At 41.3% G+C, this 19,675-nt stretch overlaps 1 protein-coding gene across 1 annotated transcript in view; it reads left to right on the forward strand.

Annotated features, from left to right (window-relative positions):
- Positions 1-12,487, forward strand: part of LOC139662576 (plasma membrane calcium-transporting ATPase 3-like) — a gene marked incomplete at its 5' end in the record, with an annotated part of 29,315 nt that extends 16,828 nt beyond the window's left edge. The window contains 8 exons of the mRNA XM_071541269.1: positions 275-381; positions 1,068-1,259; positions 1,594-1,807; positions 2,878-3,089; positions 3,685-3,792; positions 4,398-4,580; positions 6,761-6,847; positions 12,068-12,487. Coding sequence (XP_071397370.1) covers positions 275-381; positions 1,068-1,259; positions 1,594-1,807; positions 2,878-3,089; positions 3,685-3,792; positions 4,398-4,580; positions 6,761-6,847; positions 12,068-12,487 — 1,523 coding nt within the window. The remainder of the gene's footprint in view (positions 1-274; positions 382-1,067; positions 1,260-1,593; positions 1,808-2,877; positions 3,090-3,684; positions 3,793-4,397; positions 4,581-6,760; positions 6,848-12,067) is intronic.
- Between the last annotated feature and the right edge of the window lie 7,188 nt (positions 12,488-19,675).

The following is a 19,675-nucleotide window of genomic DNA, read 5'->3' on the forward strand; positions in this document are numbered from 1 at the left end:
ATTTCATATTTTCCATTCTTATGCTTGTGTGATTGCTGTGCCAGCAATCATTCTACTTGATACTACCAGTGTGCTAACTGTCAGTTGTGTTATGTTAATATATATTCCAATTTAGTTGTATTTTCCCTTGCTGTAAATTGTTCTTTGCTGGTGTAATGATCCAATTCACTCATTTGGACCATTCAAGTTTCATTTAATCTTATCTCATGCAAAATATCCATGTACTCCAGGTGTTGCCATGGGTACAGTAGAAACACTTCTCCCTTCCTTGCAGGTATCATTGACAGCACAGTATTAGAGCAGCGGCAGGTTGTGGCTGTGACAGGAGATGGAACAAATGACGGTCCCGCACTGAAGAAGGCTGATGTTGGCTTTGCCATGGTAAGAGTTCCAGACAGTGTTTTCCATTAAAGGCCCTTCACATTTCAACAGACTCTGCAACAATGTGAGAATATGACCCAAATTTACAACTCGGTTGAGTCAGTCCACAAATCCCTGGATCATTTTAGACAGATGTCACAGCTGTGGTAGGGACACTGGCCACGTCTTTTTTTCTCTGTAATTTTCCTCAATTTCAGTCTCTCCTCAATCTGACAAATTACAGAATTCTGCATTGAAATTACAATTTGAGTGATTTTATCTATTAGCCATTCACTCAGCAATTAATGCTGAGTATATGCTGTATATTTTATGTGGTAATGTTTATGTAGCAGTGAGTCTGTTTAGCAAACTTAGGGTGTCTTAATGTTGACTAGTGTGCTCAGTGTATTATTTTGTCTACTTTCACACACACACACACACACACACATACACACACACACACACACACAGAGGGGCAATTACAATACCTCCCAAGCTAGGGTTGGTAAACTCTTTCCTCTTCCTCTAATTTGGCTAAAAACAACCCAAACATCCCGTTGTGAACCCACAATACATTGCCACTCAGAAGGAGCAGACATGATGAGGGGGATGACGACTGTGATGGTAAAAACTAATAATCAGAGACAATACCACAGTGTCAGAGGTTAGAACTAGTCTAACTAAGTCTATTCTGTGTCTGTGCTCAGGGCATTGCTGGTACGGATGTGGCAAAAGAAGCTTCTGACATCATCTTGACTGACGACAACTTCTCCAGCATCGTCAAAGCCGTCATGTGGGGCAGGAACGTCTACGACAGCATTTCAAAGTTCCTGCAGTTCCAACTCACCGTCAATGTGGTGGCGGTCATTGTGGCCTTCACTGGCGCGTGTATCACACAGGTAACCATCGTGTGCATGAGGCATTTTCCTGGAAATCAGTCAGACCTTGGCTTTACAGCAGAGTAAGTCCTGCTGCAGTCTTTCCCTTAGCCAGAGGAGATTCTGTTTTGGCTGAATCTTAGATATTTTGAGTACCCAGACTACACTGGTGGGTGAGTACCACAAGACTGGGAAGATTTGCCTTACTCAGCAGTTAATATGCATCCTCCCAAGTCAATTTGAAAACATTTGCATGAATTTGGACTGTGTCCTTAGATGGGAAAAGCCTGTTTTCACACTGACGCCATTCTTATGACTGCTTTTAACCACCTCACTTCTCTCTCTGTCTCTCTAGGACTCTCCTCTGAAGGCGGTACAGATGCTGTGGGTGAACCTGATCATGGACACCTTCGCCTCATTGGCGCTGGCCACTGAGCCTCCCACTGAAGCCCTGCTCTTGAGGAAACCCTACGGCCGCAACAACGCTCTCATTTCCCGCACCATGATGAAGAACATCCTGGGCCATGGTGTCTACCAACTGGTTATCATCTTCACCCTTCTGTTTGTTGGTAAGTGGCAATGGAGGAGATGGTGGAAATGGAGGAAGATAACAGCTAAGCTTAAAAGCACATTCTGTAGTAGTAGTATTTAAATCTTTTAGTTTGGAGGACCACTTTATTGAGATTTTCAGTCACAAAACTGATGTTGTGGGGTTTTGTGTAGGGTGCATGGACCGGTACCATCTCCTAAAATAAAGTTGCATCAATAGACAGTTGCGTGGGTGTGTTGGATTGTTCTTTTCTTCACACTGGAGTCATGGAGCTCCTTCACTGAGGACAGATGACAGTCAAGCAGCCAGCTGCCAGCTGTGCAAACAATACATTGGTGCTTGTCCTCGAAGCAGGAGGAGGTGGAGGAAAACCAGACTATGGTCGAAGATGTTAGGAAACATTTGACAAATATTATTGACCTATGGAATTTACAGAAGAGGATTAGGGCCACATATGAAAATATTCTTTAAAGTTTAAATAAAGTTAGAATTCTGAGTTTAAAGTATCTGCCATCTGGACAGGAGGCTGGCGTGGTTGACACACCTTTTCAATGTTGAATGGATTTCCCTTTGACAAATTAAAATGACTCAATAATTAATGAAATCAAGGTATGAGAATGCATGAAAAGTATCCAAAATAATGTTTGTTCATCAAAAACTTTTTCCTGTGGGACCCCTGACCTGCCTAGATGGCTACTTTTTCTCTTTGGCAGGCTGCTCAGTGTGCTTGTGGAAAACACTGTAACACACCTATCAGCCAAATTTCCACTATACAGGATCGTTGGGACACAGTGTACCCATCTCTTCAGCAGTATATACACCTCCTCCTGCCACTGCACTATGGCTAATCATCTAGTCTAGGATATTATATTTCCAGTATCTTTAGATAACAAGTTCTTCATAATGAGAATAATTTGGGGGCCCATTTCAATCTTCCCTTTGGATCCCTACCAAGTCTTTGAAAACCACTGCTCAAAATGGATGATGCATGTTTTAAGTGAATTTGATTTTACTTCTTTCATTTCAGTAAGTGGATTTTCTTTGAAGGCCAAAATGGTTATTGTGGTCTTACATCATTTCCCATCTCAGGAGAGAAGATCTTCAACATCGACTGTGGACGCGATGCACCATTACATTCCCCCCCCTCTGAGCACTACACCATCATCTTCAACACATTTGTGCTCATGCAGCTGTTCAATGAGATCAACGCCCGCAAGATCCACGGGGAGAGGAATGTCTTTGACGGCATCTTTTCCAACCCCATCTTCTGCAGCATCGTCTTCGGCACTTTCGCGGTGCAGGTGAGCCAGAACATAGTGGATTTCACCTTTAGTGTGTAAGCTACCTGTAGCTCTGCCGCTAAGTACAGGTGTGCTGTGTAGATGTGGCTGACTTTTCACTGAGTTATTGGCAGATTACTGATTGGTTTGCACTGCGGTATAGGTGAAGTGTGGAACTGCCCCTAAATGACCCAGTCTGTAGCAATTTAAACCAAGTCTCAAGCAAATTACACCAAGTCTCCAGCAAATTAAACCAAGTCTCAAGCAATTTAAACCAAGTCTCAAGCAAATTAAACCAAGTCTCAAGCAATTTAAACCAAGTCTCAAGCAATTTAAACCAAGTCTCAAGCAAATTAAACCAAGTCTCAAGCAATTTATGTCGAATTCAACTGCTATGTAAGTGATTTAATGAACGCCCCATCCAGAGAAAGCTGGAGTCACCAACGTCAGCCTCTCTTGTCCCTTTTGTTTTCAAAGCATCACAGACCGACTGAGGCTGTGGCAGTTTACAGACGATACCTTACAGAATTTGATAGCTTCCACATAATACTTTAAAGTCATGCCAAATGCTAATGTCAAATGTCTGTACTGATGCTGTCTGTTCTGTTGTGTTCAGATTGTGATTGTGCAGTTTGGCGGGAAGCCGTTCAGCTGTGCCCCTCTCAGCGTGGCGCAGTGGCTGTGGTGTCTGTTCGTGGGACTGGGGGAGCTGCTGTGGGGACAGGTGCCAACACCTCATTTTACATGAGGGCTTCTTTTTTTCCCTGTAAATCTGTTTGGTTCCACCTTATTATGTATGCATGTGCAAGATATGTGATATACTGTATAGTATGCTTTACACACGCATTGGACACTTTCATTCCCTCACTCAGGAGAGATTCCTTGATATAGTTTGTGTCCTGAGGGACAAATATTCAGGGTATGAAATTTAGAGAGGTGTATTCCAGACAGGGCAAGTCAGGACATTTTTACAAATGGGCAACTTTAAAGCAATATACAAGATTTATTGCATTACATGGTGGTTTTCAGCCCAAATGGAGTAGAAACCAGACTGGTCACCCCTTGATAAAAAACAACATTAACAAACCAGGAAGGACGAGCATTTTTAGGGTCATGGAAGAGCTCCAATTTAATTCTGGAAAGTCAAAGAATTTTACATTAGGGCCACACCGAGAACCCAGGATATTGAAGAGCTCACATTGACTTGCACATGAATAGTGTGGTGTGTGGGCATAAGGCTTTCTTTGGGTTTAAACTGAGTCCTGGCTCGGTCATGTGGTGAGAAAATAATTTCACACATCAGCACCTTCCTTTATTTGGCGGCGACAGGTCATCACCTCCATACCCACGAGCCGCCTCAAGTGCCTAAAAGAGGCAGGGCACGGGTCGGGCGAGGACGAGATCCTGGACGAGGACATGGCCGAGGACGAGGAGGAGATCGACCACGCGGAGAGGGAACTCCGCCGAGGACAGATCCTGTGGTTCAGAGGGCTCAACCGCATCCAGACTCAGGTACAGCTGGACCCTTTATCATGTTAGCCGTGTCAGGAGTAAATACAGGACAGAACGATGGTGTTCAATTCAGAATGATATCGTGAAAGTGATATTACTTGGATCCATCTGTCCCCTCGCCTTATACTCTCTTCATTATGGAATGCGTCCAATATAAAATCTATGAATAATTCTGAAATGTCTTCAATGCGCTAAACCTTTTTCATCTCGCTCCACACATCCACAGTTTCATTCCACTTCCACATATTTTCTCCTTTATTTCTGACAGTTGTTTTGGTCAACATTAAGAAAACCCTTTAAGAAATACTGTATATTCTCCCCTTCTACAAACTCTTATGATTTCTATTGTAGGCCTATTTGATGATATAATGGACTTCAGTCACTGATGCAGATGCCAAAGTCATGTTTCAAGTCCTTAAGTCTAATTATGAACACATACTCTCTTAATCTCAATTAAAAGTACAGTTGATGCACTCCACATAATGCTACCTCTCCCACATCTCCCAGTGATGAGTAGATCCAGTTATGGTTTCTCTCTGTAGCTCCATGTTTTGTTTCTTCACATTGTTCTCATTGTTTTCAATTTGTGCCTAAGCCTGTTTTACAAAATGTAATGTAATAACATAAAGCTGCATCGCATACTCTTGTTGCATTTAAAAGTTGTAAGTGCCTTAGGAATTGTAACGCATGTGATAGAGTTCCAGTTCCTTGCCTTAAAGTAGGACTGTCCTGGTGGCTCATTTTTAAAGGTGCCCATCTTGTGCTTGTGATGGGTTTGAATCTGGATTATGACCAGCCGCAGAAATACCATAAAAAACTGACATTGACAAAAAAATTGACATAGACTGGAGCTTTGAAATTTCCTCATTTAGTGTGCAGAAAACATGACACAGCAAAATACATTAGGTCTGTGCCTTGTACAGTGTAACCAAATCCAAGCCCTTGCGCTGGTAACATATGTTACATTTAGATCTGAGGGTTATTTAAAATGGGCCCAGATAAATGAGGTTCAGAATTAGGCTGTTATAACATCTCTCTCAAGCATGGAACATATTGTTACTGCCACAAGGAAAGGTGCGGACATGAGGTCGATAGCTGATGTAGAGCTGCAAACTTTTTCACACCAAGATCAAGGTTTATAAATAACTACCTCAATGTGTATTTCTACCTCTGCACAATCAAGGCTCTATTTTCATGAGTCAATGGCGCACAGGGTGTGGCAACTGATTTTTGGTAACTTCATGGCCAGAGCCGTGCGGCCCACCTGCGACGCAGTTGGAAACGGGGTTGGATTAGGAGGAATACATTATCAGCAGTTTCGTGATGGGGAGACAATTCCGAAGCGGTTCCGCCACAAAAGTTTCTCCCAAGAGGAAATTGATGATGTTGTGCGAGAGGTGCAGAATCACCACGAGGGAATAAACGGCACCTTAAATTAAATTAGCTTGGGAGGAAATAACACATTTGGTTAATGTGTTGCTCTGGTCCAAGGAGAACCGTTGCCCAATGTAGGAAACGGTTCAGTGACATTAGGCGAGGAGCCAAACAGAAGTTGGCGGTGACCTGCAGGAACAGTTTGGCTACAGGAAGGGGGGCGTCCACCAGCCAGTCCCTGACATCTATAGGGGCTGCAGCCGCCTCCACAATCCTCACGCTGTGCGTCATGGTGCATACTGACAGTTCTGTGTTGGATGACAATCATTCACACCAAAAGCCCCATGTGTATATAAGAAAAAAAAAACGTCAAACATGCAAATTCGCCAACGCGAAGCCCCGCCATGCGTAGTCATGAAAATAGAGCCCATAATCTCAAGATCTTTTGAGAAACGAGGCCCCAGGTCCCTCATGCAAATTCTGTCTTCTGTCTTATCAAAGAAAGACTTTTCCTATTATACCTTACATGGTCAAGTTATGTGGCCAGAATCCTAAATTCCCTAATACTTACAAGCTTGGAGGTTCACCCAAGGATCTTTTTATAAATATTTTTGCCATGCCCATTTACCATGTCCACCTCCAAATGATATCAATATCTATTCATTTCGGGCCCTTTAAAGCCTGATGGTTTAGATTATCATCCTTTTTGGTGCCATAAACCGCTGCTCCTTCACAACTGACTTTTTTCTTAAGTAAAGCCAATGTTTGTCATGTCCCTGTGATGTCCTTCTCTCTCTGTCCAACAGATGGAGGTAGTGAGTACCTTCAAGAGGAGCGGTTCGTTTCAGGGTGCTGTGCGCCGCCGCTCATCTGTTCTCAGCCAACTCCATGACGTAACCAATATTTCTACTCCCACTCACGTAGTTCTCTCCACTGCCAATGCAACTGGTGCGCCTGGGAGTGAGTTTCTGCCTCCATTAACGACACACTACAAAAAAAAACAGAGCCCGACAACCATCTTAAGAATTGAGCATGAGAGAATTGCACCGTAGAATTAGACATTTACCCTTGCCTGCCAAATACTGTGATGAAACAAATGTGCAGTGTGACTGGTGATTCTGTGTGTGTGTGTGTGTGTGTGTGTGTGTGTGTGTGTGATGACACGACCGTGCCTGAGCAGCTTGTGACCCACTGGCCTCATTTCAGATCCTACTTGCACCTTTCTAGCATTTAAATTAGTGAATGTGCTTCTTTGTTTCTATTGCCTCAAATCTTCATTCACTGCCACACGATCTTAACCTGCTTCACTGTTGCTGTCTGCTGCACCTTTTAGAAACAGTCATCCAGTATTCAGAGCTACACTGTAAGCTTTTACATATCATTTGATTGCTTAAAGATAGAATAATGAAGCAGGCATGCCCACCTTTTTTGACCCACTACTGAATCCTTGATAAAATAGTGACCGTGATTATAATCTTTTCAAAGAATTCTAGTTTGTTACGTTTCCAGGTCTCTTATTTCTTGTTACAACTTGGTAATTCTTAATTCATTTATTAATTTACCAGAAATAGGAAAGTAATGTTCAGTAATTGACATGCAAAATATAGTGACCTCTACAGGACGGCTGTGGCTTGAGAATCTAATTTGTTTGTATAACTATGTAGACTACAGAATATCAAAATCATTGAATAGGTCGAATTAACCCTCTGTAATCATTAAAAGGTACATGTTACACATGTCTTAGAAGGTCCAAAATCATAAAAAGCCAAATTTATTTTAGTATGGCATGTCCAACTAAATCACATGCATTGTATGCAGAGTGGGTAGTTGTTTAAGTCGAAGCCTAAAATATTTACAATCAGTCTTTTAATTTATTTGAAATCTAGTTTGTTGGTGACAACCTTAATCAGCATTAACCAACCCAATACAATATGGCCTAACTATAGTGATTGTTAAAGAGTAAACAGTAAAAGAAAAAGAAAACAAAAAAACAACTCAATGTAAATTACTAAGATTTTATATGAAATATCCACAGGAGATGGGAGATAAACATGGCTACCATTGTAGGTGCTACTTTACAGCATTACTGACAGTTTTGTGGTTGGTTGTAGTACATTTTGTAGTGTTTGTTTTTGTTATGTAGTACTACATTTTTTTAGAAATAAAGAAACTGTCTGGAAATTACCAAGTGATTACCAAAAATAAGGGATCTGGAAAGCAAAGCATTACCAGAATTTTAATTATTAGCTTCTAGACTGGCATTTTTGCCCCACATGAACCATAGACTCATGTGGGGATTACAAAGGAGACATAAATATGGAGATCATGTAAACCTTCGAGTATATGCCTGCAACGTGTTTGACTTGCTCAGTCAACATCTTTCCTCTTCACAGGTTAATGGGTTATGCAGTTAAGTTCATAAATATGTACCAAAATGCCTTATTCCCTTCCCAGTGGAGGACTAACTTTATCTTTGCCCTCCTCTCTGCTGTAGGTCCAGCCTCTAAATATCGTCAAGATGTTCCTCTCACATTCCTAGATTGCTTTTTCACTTAATCCTCTCTTTTGTTTGATGCCCTTGTTAATATACACGTTCTTATGAAATGTGATATTTTCTAATTTTAGCCAAATACATGCTGAAATACAAATATGGCAGTAAAAATGTCCTATACTATAAATGTCCTGTACCTGTACTGGAGAATGGTATTGTAATTGTCTAGCTGTACAAGAAACCAAGGGGTTAAAAGTGTTATGTGAATAACATAATAGATAGTAGATATACACAACATTCTTACATTATATTAAAATACAGTTCTCATCAACTTTAGAATTCCTCATTTATTTTGTAGAATATTGTTGAATATCTTTTAATTTATTTATTTGTTATTAAAATTAACCCTAAACCACTGTGAAAAGACAGTCAGTCATATTAGCATTTCAGGTTTTATAAAAAGGTTATTTTTTTCTTTTAATCTTTACATACTGTGTTGTTGTCAGTTCAGTCTCCCACTCACCTCCATGCAGAGCAAATCAAAGCCCCAATGCTGTCGATGCATTGTTGAGAATAGAGACTGAGAAGCTGAACGTGTTGAGAAGAAAAGCTGAATACTGTTCCCATTTCAAAGCCAAGCCAGTAAAGCCGACATGATAGCAACCAAGATATCAAAAATGCTTATGGGTTGTAGGTATGGTGTCATCCAGGAGTGTTTCACCACTGAAATTGATAGAAAAAAAAACTTGTATACTTGCAGAAAGTCAGCAGGTTTCTACTCAAACCATACATTGTCTAACTCAACACCATGCGTCTTCACCGTCAGTTACTGTAACTCAGGTGCCGTGTCTGCACTGTATAACCCTGGATTCCACTTGTCCCCATTAATCTCAGTGCCAGCATGGTTCCTTGAATGTCTCGTGTGCAAAGAGGGTCCCTGAAGGAAACGTCTTGTGTGTTTTTGAATCGGTTTGTTGTCAGTGTTGGCGGTCAATTCTACCTCCAGGAAATCAACCAGTATGACTGATTGAAGTATGAGGCACTTGGTCCATTAATTTGACTTCACTCTGTTTAAATAAAGAAGAGTCCAAAGAAGGTATAGCGGTTAACACCCTCACCTGAACCAAATATAATCTTCTGTAGTCTCAACAAAATATTATACAACTAATAAACAAGTTATCCTTTATTTCAATTCACTCCTTGAATTGAAGCTGAGGTGAATTGAGCCCCAACCCTGAATTAAATGTTGATTAACATTATTGTCATTAACATCTGTCCCCACATTCAGCCTCCTCCTCCTTCCTTGTCTAGTTGTCATTGAATAACTCCGGACCGAAGCATGGGATAGCCTTAACCTCCTCTCCATAAACTAGGCTTAGCCATTGGATGTTTTTCCATCTAGCGCTTCTCAGTGGAACGATTGACAGTAGGTGAGCCACTGACTGAGGGACGCCTTCTTAAAATGTCTCTTTTAATGTCTCATCGTAGAGTGATATTGACAGTTGTGGGCACTATACTCGAACGTTTACAGCCTCCAGACGTTTCAAGAGATAGGGGCGTCCGAACAAATTGGACCCGTTCTTGAATAATTCACCCAGAGTGAATGGGCTCCTTGGAAAAACAAAACCAACAATGTTGAACACACTCTCTGTGTTGCCTAGTTTCTTGCATTATGACGTGCCCATGGGGCAATGCTGCTACATGTTTGTTACCGAAAACCTCACTTCATTTTTTCAGGTAGAAAGGGTCATTCTTGGTTGTGCAAGATGTGTCTGCTTGAAAAATATTGTACCGTTTCTTACACTGTAGCTTTGCCTGCTGTGCACAACGGATCACTGTGGATTTGCTTGTGAAGTAAAATGAGTGAACATAAGGAAAGAATCGTTCTTAACCGTGTGAGGCATGCACAGAGCTTACAGCGTCACAGTTTACATTACTGCATGCTTTCCTTTTAGGATTGGTCCACAGTTTCCTCGGCCATGGAATTTGATTCTTTTTCACTCATCGATCCCCATTTTCAGTGATAATGAATGTTGTATTGACTAAATGTATATCTTCTCATTGAAAATATCCTAATAGCAAGAACTGCTCGATAATATTCTTTAATGTTCACATAAATGTCTCATTCTGATTTGAGTGAGAGTGTTCCATGTTAATTGAATTGTTGAATATTGTGCCGTTTTGGCCTATTCATAAGAGAATATTAGCACTTTGCCTCACAAACTGCAGTTCAAATGCGCTGAAATGCAGCAGTTGCCTACTAACCCTGCCCACTTATAATTTTACAAGTTATTAACTTGATCTCAATCAGAAGCACTGTGCCATCCAAAATCACATTCAATGGAATTTCAATTGCAATAACTTAAAAACAAATACACAGCTGTAATGCAGCTCTGATATGATCTACATGTATGTGTAGTAATCCAAAACGTATGATTGTTCATTAATTCCACAGAGGAAAATAAGTGGTCAGTGCAAAGTAGATGCTATATAATATAGGTTGCCCTACATCTATTATTGCAGGTTGGAGTTTTAGTACAAACTCGGAGGCAGAGCTGCTCTAGAGGGAGAAATAATCTCATTGGTTGAGCTAAACCTCAGTGGGCGGAGCCAAAGAACCACAGTTTTTAACATAACAGCCAGAAAACTGTGGCCTCCATAGCTGCTCTGCCTCTGAGAAATGTTTGTAGAACTCCAGTCGCCTGGTCATTTTCTCACGCTGCTCCGCCTTTCCTTTATTTGCTCTACATTAAGACCAGCTAGTGCATGATGTGCTGAATGTGTTTCTTTACACCGGTGTCAGCGCTCCATCGCTCTGTCTCTGCATGCTGTGTGTTGTTTAGCTTGTTGCCGTCTTCCTGTGTTTTAAACAGCCACCTACAGTACATGTTGTGATTGTTGTAGTCCTCATCCTGACTACTTCATGAATTCTCAGTGTCTTAGCTATGAACTGGGAGTGATGAACAGTAGGATTACATTGGAGAAGAAAAAATATTTTGTATGCACCATTTTTAAGATAGCTTGTAAACATAATGAGTTTTACTTTTGTGCCAGCAGATTGATGTCACATTTTTAAATGGATATCTCAGTTTTATATGAAACTTTTCACACCGTCTCCTTCAAAGCAGGGATGTAGTTGAGGGTAAACACACCTAAACTGGGCTTACCACCTTTTTATATACAGAATAGAGTTTACCTTTACCTTTTTTTTAGCCTGACATGACTTGACTGATCATTTGACGTTTATATATTATAGTAAGTAGTTCCAACCTGCTGTAAATTATATGAGGATATGGTCTTTTCAGGGGGAAAATATCACATGCATGCTTTTCTGAAAATGTAATCGATTGTTGTTATATTGGCAGTTGTTTGCCTAATGATGATCATCAACTGGAGGTCATAGTTCAGCCAACTATTTATTTACCACTACATTAGTGTTTGAGAGGATGACCTTTAAACTACAGTACTACTAAGTGAAAGTTCAGACAAAAACAAAAGCAATGTCATCATTCTCAACATGCTAATTTCCCCTCTGCTTGTTTCCACCACACGTCCTGTGTTTTCTTTGCATTTCCCTCCATATCTCCTTGTCCGCCCCGCCCCGCCCCGCGCCGCGCCGCAGATCCGAGTGGTGAAAGCGTTCCGTAGCTCTCTGTACGACGGCATCGAGAAGCCCGAATCCAGGAACTCCATCCACGAATTCATGGCCCCCCCGCAGTTTCTCATCAACGACTCGGTCCACGACATCCCCCTGATCGACGAGACGGACGCCGACGACGACTCGGCGCGCTCCAACCACAACCACGTCGTCGCCGCCCCCTCCCCGGCGGCCCCCCACCGCCAAGCCCCGCCGCCCCCCCCCCAGCGTCCCCGCCCGCCGCCCCGCCACCGCCGCAACTCCCGACCCAACTGCCGCCAGCAGAGCCTCCCGGTCAGCCTCAACTGCAACAACAACGCGGCGGAGACCGGGGCGGGCCTGACCCCAAAAGATGCTTACCCCCGCACCCCCAGCCCGCTGCACAGCTTTGAGACGTGTTTATGACTCGTGCGTACGGACAGGTTTTAAACAGGAGTGAGCGAATACAACACCGACTTCGATGGACACGACTTGTGTATAACGGAACAACGGATGAAGGAGGAATGTAGATCACCCGGAAGGACTTTGCTGGGACGGACGATTTTACGGATTGTTTTACTAGCTAATCTTCCCCCCCCCCCCTCTGCTTTTAACCCATATTGTCTGCTTGAGAATATTCCCATACCCTCTCTGAAAAAGTTACTCAATCAGACGACATTAACCCCGCCATACTGTTGAGGTAACGATTTTAAAATGTATATCTAAGCATGCAATAGACGAGCGCTGGAAGTGGCGGAGCAAAGAGCTGAACTGGAATCCATTCTCGCCACTGAGGTTGAAAAGACTTAACCGGGAACTGTAACAAGGTTCCGTCATTTTGCTTTTTAACAATATAATTGTTCCAATTATTAATGTTGTTATTACTACTGCAATTACTATGTTTACTAGCACAATTATTATAATCCGGCTAATGATGCTTCATCGATTAGCTTTATCTATTCACGTACGTATGTATGTTCGTATGTATGTTTGTATGTTTGTATGTATGGATGTACTGTTTGTCCGTTCGCCTAGATGCTATATTTGTCTATTTGTTTGTCTGTTTTTCTATTCTCCCTCTGGTCATGTCCCCGATTTTCCGTTTCTGTGTTTACATGTGTTGTGTCTTTAAAGTTAAAAAAAAAAAAAAGGAAAATTAACTATACAAATGAACTAATAAACACGTGTGGCAACTTCAAACACAAATATCAACAAAATAGTACATATGTTATTAATAAACGAAGGACAAATGAAAAGCACTGCTAATGAATCTTCATGTAGATATGCCCTTGAATTCAATAATTTCTTTGGACACTTAAGTGGAGGAATCAACCGAGCTGAGTATTCAAAACATTAAGTTGTGTGTAAAGATTAAAGAATTTATTTAAATAATTTTTTTTTTAATCCGTGTGTATTCTCTTGCTTCTTGAGTCAGTCTTAATATAACAGAACATGGAATTATCCATCAAAATCCAGACCCATATAGGAAGGAATCATTACAATTATACCACCTGGTTCATACTTAGACACACACACCCCATTCAGAGTAAAGTGAAACACTGGTTTGCAGGACAGACATGAAGCACACTACAGTATACCATTGTAGGCCTGCAGACTGCTGTTCAAACTGTTTACTATGCTGCCTCATTTAGACCAATTTATATACATGTCAAAGTGCACTGGATTGATGCAATTTGCTGTTATTTAAAAAAAAAATTCTCCCAGGAAAAGAGGCAACTTCTCATTGAAGTATGGAGGGAGACCACTGCCACAAGTTGAAGCTTAGGTTTGAAAAGTTCAAACTTAGTTTTGAAAGCTTGAAGCCAATTTTGAGAGTTTGAAGCTCTATTGAATCTTAATTAATTTGTATGCATGTTTGAGGTTCTGCGGTTGTAAGAAAGCCATTTGCCATTTGCTCTTGACCAATCATTTGCCCTCTGTCAGAATCCAAGCCAATCATATGCTGCCTTTCACACTGAAACTGTCGTCATTGGCTGGACTTCCTATCAATCAGTCAAAGGTACAACAACAGGGCTGCTGTGATGCAAATGCAACTGAGGTTAACCTTGGTGTCTCTCGACCGAGCCTGTACACTTATCTCTCATTCATGTAATTGCTGGCATAGTCGTTTATAGCTTTAAGGTGGCTCTGGTAAAAGAGGATTTGACCATTGGGAGTCTATGGGTCGTCGGGGCGAGGGTAACTTTACATGTAAAGATTTGTAATTTCATTATGTGTAACGACAGTTACGCATTGTAACTGTAGTTCTATGATCACAGGCTAATACAAACAGTATACTAGAATTACAAAGACAGTTTTTTTTTTATTTCAAAACTTTCTTAAGACCACAGAACCTCAATCATGAGTGAAAATTAATTCCCGTAAGGATTCAAAATGAAATCTCAATATTTAAATTTATGGCATCATCCATAGGTCACCCTCCAACTATAGTTGTCGAACTGCCTCTGAAATCCTAACAACACCCGTGGGCTGCTCAGTGGCAAATGGCCCATTAGTTGACACTCAGTAGCACTGAATCTTTATGGAGTCCCTTTATGGCCCCTGCCAAAAGCCTGATGAGGTGTCTGGCTCTGTGAAGACATTTCACCCTCTAGCCACACCGGGTCTCATCCACAGCAGGTAAGAAGTGTTTTTCTCGGTAGAGACTCTCATTCAAGTGAGTGATGTCATTCCACATGTGCATCTTGCCACTGGATTTCACAAGTGGTACCATCCTCACACAGTTCTTCCACCTTGACACCCATCTCTTCCATTCTGCTGAATTCCTCCTTGACCTTCCTCATGAGTGGAATGGCAGCTCTCTGTGGTGCAGAAAGCTCTAAGCATTGCAGATTTGAACTTGATTTTGTACTCTCCCTCTGGCTGTCCCAGTCCTGTGAATATTTAGTGTTCAATAACTGAGAAATTGTGAGTGAGTAGATCTGAATATCCTTATTCACAGTGTTCATATACATACATTGATACAGGGAGGGGATAGGATTTATTGTCTGCGGTTATGTGATCCATTCAAAACACAGTCAGATTCCATTCTACAAGCGCATCCAGCTTGGTCTTTCAAAGCCAGGATAAAATATGCTATAACCTAGGAGTTATTATTAGTTGAATAAACCTCAAGCCATGTAGCATATTGTGAAAACTCATTGATACACCCATTGATGCATAGGCTGTAAGTATGCCCAATAGCTGCCTCACAGTCTCCCTTTTGATTACCAATCCATGACGAGAACATTAAAGGTGCATCATTTTATATTTTATATAGCCTCACGTCTGAACCCACTAGTTCTCTGATGAAAAATGGCATACGCAATGTCTAAATCATGCTTTAATCATGTATAGCTGTTATCTTTTCAAAATATTCATCAGTTTGTAGTACGAGAATATTTTGCAGACCCAAATTAAAGTGTTACCAGATATCATAAAGTGTTTTTTTTCTTGTTAATTTGCTATCCTTTAGTACAGTAGTATATAATGTGCACAGTGCTGTAAGTCCCGTCACTCACTTCCAAATTGGCATCAAGTGAACCAGAAAAATCCATATTAGACACATAACAGAACACAAAGCCAAGTCAGTAAAGTCAAAATGTTGTTTTCTTTATAGCATTTGTTTCAATTGTACAAGTTCTCAAGCTGAACACATAACCATAGCCTCTGCCTCAATCACAATGCAGGAAGCAATGCTTGCAAACAAAAACAAATAAGTAAAAAAAAAAAAAAAATCAACCCAATATATACACTCTTCAACTATATAGAGTACAGAGTATCTGATTTGGAGAAATTGTAAATGTACAAGTAGCTAATAGACTTATAATACATACTCCCTTAATGCACGTTATTTCTGTGGGTTAGAAAAATAGTACCATGAATTAGCATTGTACATTTTTTTTCTGTTTTTATGCTTGAAATGCAAGATTATATTAGGATACAGATTAGCATACAGTTGTTTGCTTTTATAGCAGCTTCAACAAACAAACCAGTGTCCTCATAGCTAGAAATTTTCAGCCGCCTTGACCAGTGAGGGACCATGTGGAGGAGTCTAAGAGATGATCATCCATGGCGTCGTCGTGACTTCTATGTCGATTATAATATTTCTATGTGACATGCCTTGTAGCTCCCTGGATCGAGGGGCGATAAACGGTGCTTTGGAAAAAACAAAAACATGCTACAGACACTCTGCCGCTCTCAAATTCAGTCAGGAGGGGAATCACACTTGCACATACAGAACACACACCACCACACACACTAACCACCATGTACAGTACACCACACGCTGCCTCCGAGCTTCTCGTCATGGCGGAGCTTTGGTGAATCGAACACTACGAGAGCGTCTGCAAAGAAAACGTAGCGATAACACAGCCTTTGTAGATTTTTTTTTTTTTTTCATATAGCCATGAATGTGCAATCAGCTTGTTAGTGTTTAGTTTCATGCCGAGTTTAAACAGAGTATCTAGAAACCCCCTCACATCCTATAGGCCTCTGTGTTGAACTAAAGCGCATTCCATGACAACGCTCAAGCCACTTGTATCTATGGCTGGGAGCTCCAAAGCTGATGAAGGTCCAGTAGGTCGCATGCCCACACATGCCTATCTCACCTCATCTCATCTTACAGTCTGTCACAGGATTCCATTTGGTATATCAGAAACGCTTTCATGAACAAATGACAAAGAACAGAGAAAGCATCTTAAATTTGAAGCACAGGTGGGATAAAGGAAAAGAAAGGGAATGTTCAGCTTGTCAGTGATGAATACCTACAACTGTTCCCATCCTCCCCTTCGTCTCTGGGGAAAGTTGCCCTGAGGTGTGCCATCTTACTATAACCTTGAAGTAAAGCAGGTGTAATGTGTGAATACTATAGCTCTAGTAAATATGAAATAAATGCAGTTTATTTAGTATTATCCTGGTGCAATATCTATAACATCTATCTACATAGGCTGTGGGGACTAAAAGGGAAAAATTCCACCCTCAGGTTCTCTTACACTGTCAGATATCATGTGATGTTCAATGCATTCCCAGAGATTTTAGAGATGAAGTGTTGCCCTTTTTGTTGTACCCACTTTCCCTCCACCTGCCTCGTCCAATTCAGTTAGCCCCAGAGAATGGGCCTTCAGCTGTGGGTTATACATGCGGGTGGAGAGAGTGATAGCGATAACAGAGCAAGAGGTTTTACAGTGAAGAAAAAGTCAAAGTTGCAAAACACAACTTGTCTTGAGACTGCATTGCATTGTGGACAATTGCCTCTTCTATGATGGATTTCTCTCTGTATGATTGTTGAGCGTCACTGCAAAATGGCTAGGGACTGACACCAAAACCTGACATTTAGCACTGATGCTTTAGATTTCTCCTATTAAACTCTGTTGTAGCTGCACTACACGTGTTCACATTTTCTACATTTGACCAATTATCCACAGAATAAGAAAAAAACACCACCAAACAACAAAATGGACCCAGAAATGCAAGTTACATTGCCAGTAGCCAGTAGTGTTAAAGTGTTTCAGGGTGGATTTTGCCTATAAATGATATCATACATACTCTCTTCCTTACAGCTAAGCTCTAGATTAAGTGATTGCTTAGCCTGAAGAGGGTGCCAACACCCAAGAGAAAGTGCTACAGATGACTAAAGCAACCAATGTATGCAGTTCTGTAAGCCACCACACTTAATGTAATAGTTACATACTTTACTACCACTCCCATCTGAGCAAATATATCATATTCATCTACAACCCTATCAAATCTACCAGACACTAAAAAGGGTTCTATCTTGAACTGGAACACGTTTAGGGACAGTAATGGATATTCATAAAAATCTCAAGTGTCAAAAGTAGTTGTTGCCCTTGTGTTTCCAATAATCACCTTTTCACCAAGTCATCTCAGCCACACATTAAAAAGGCATCAAGCCTCATAGTTCTTGCCATAGCATATTTGTGTGACAGTGAATGCCACACAGTTTATGGACCTCTCTGTCATCAGTACAGTGGCAGCCAGCTTAGAAGCAAAATGCTATGCACTAAAGTATGATCGCACATGTACATTTAAGTAGTCTTGTATGCTGTGTTACAATATAAAGGGATTAGTGGTGTCTTTGGCTTTGATAGGAACAAGCAAGTCTCTTCAGTCACATGACGGCAATGACAGAAACCCAATGTGTCACTCACACATATACAACTGTACACACACACACACACACACACACACAGACACGCATTTTGTTTTACAGCAAGTTAATCTTTTCCAAACAGGCAGTATAGTCAGAAAAGTGCTGTGCATGCCTAAATAATTGTCTTGACTGAGCCGTTTTATTCCCTAAAAAAAACCCCCAACTTTTTCAAGGTGCAGTTAAAGGAGGGTTCCTTTGTTGGACGGGGTTGGGTGGGATCAGCAGCTGTCATGCAGGTCCCAATCTGCACAGAACTGAGCTTATGGTGAATTGTGAGCTTTGTAAGTTGAAAGGCGAGCCAAGCCTGCACCATGCCATTGTATTCTATCTGCACACAGATATGCGAGACGGTAAACACTGTATTTGAATCAAATGAACAAAAAAACGCACATGAAAAACTCTGAAGTGTGAAGGAGTCTACTGTGAAAATATGCTAGGGGCAATGATGAGAAACCCCTGGACCATCAGTGTTGTCAGCTCGTGCTGCACCGCGGGACTTAATCTAAACTGTCTTGTGGAATAACGGATGGAAACGTGAAAAGCACTTAATGCACCGTAGCCATTATTGGAAGTGACAAGAGTTAGTGGAGCAAGGTCCCTGCGCCTCACTAGGTGCTGTGCGGAGGCGGTTAACGTGGCTGAGCATGGCTCGGAGGAACAGCTTTTGAGAACGGACAATTTGCAGCAGTCAGACAGCTGCTGCGAGAACAGAATAGATGTTGCGAGGAACACGCTTTTTTTGGCCCAGTTGGTTTCCAGAATTGCATTTTTGGATGGGAAAATGCCTGTGCGACTGAACAAATTGATGCCGCTAAAAAAAAAAAAGCTAGGATTCCGAATGTGACGATGCATTACGCCGTCTTGTTTTGTGCTCCATGGGTTTATAATACTTGTCAAAATTGGATTCATTTGCATTTTACAGTAACTTTGAGACTGTTCTTCAGACATGCTGCCTTGGCATGTTGCAGTCAGCTTTGGTATACCAAGGAAATGTTTCTTGCTCAATAAGCTGGTTTCAAAAGTGCATCAATGGTTCAGCTAATGGGAACAAAGCAAAGCGTTTCACTGTTTCCCTTGATCTTTTTTCTATGTTTTCTGGGAGAGAGGCAGTTCAAACTAATGGAAAAATTGAATGCATATTCTATAACTTGCTATTGTTAATTAGGGGACGATAAGGAGTGGATTTAAATGCGTTCAATCATATACCTCAGTGCACTGTTAATCTGCTTCCTTGAAGAGTGAGACGCTCTCTGCTCATCACCCCCTACTGCGCGTCTTTGGGAAACAAAATTCCGATGGTTTCTACTCTGCTCAGTGTTTGCTGCACTCTGTCAAATGGCTATATTTTTCCTATGTGCGTTGGTGTCTCATTCATAAGCAGCTGGCGCAAAAACAGAGGCTGATATCAAGCTCCGGTCGTTGACGGTCCCCCACTGGCGCTT

Source organism: Centroberyx affinis, unplaced genomic scaffold, assembly GCF_046629955.1.
Source record: "Centroberyx affinis isolate AG114_WGS23_722 - 3 ecotype Tasmania unplaced genomic scaffold, CSIRO-AGI_Caff_v1 ptg003848l_1, whole genome shotgun sequence".
NCBI lineage: Eukaryota > Metazoa > Chordata > Actinopteri > Beryciformes > Berycidae > Centroberyx > Centroberyx affinis.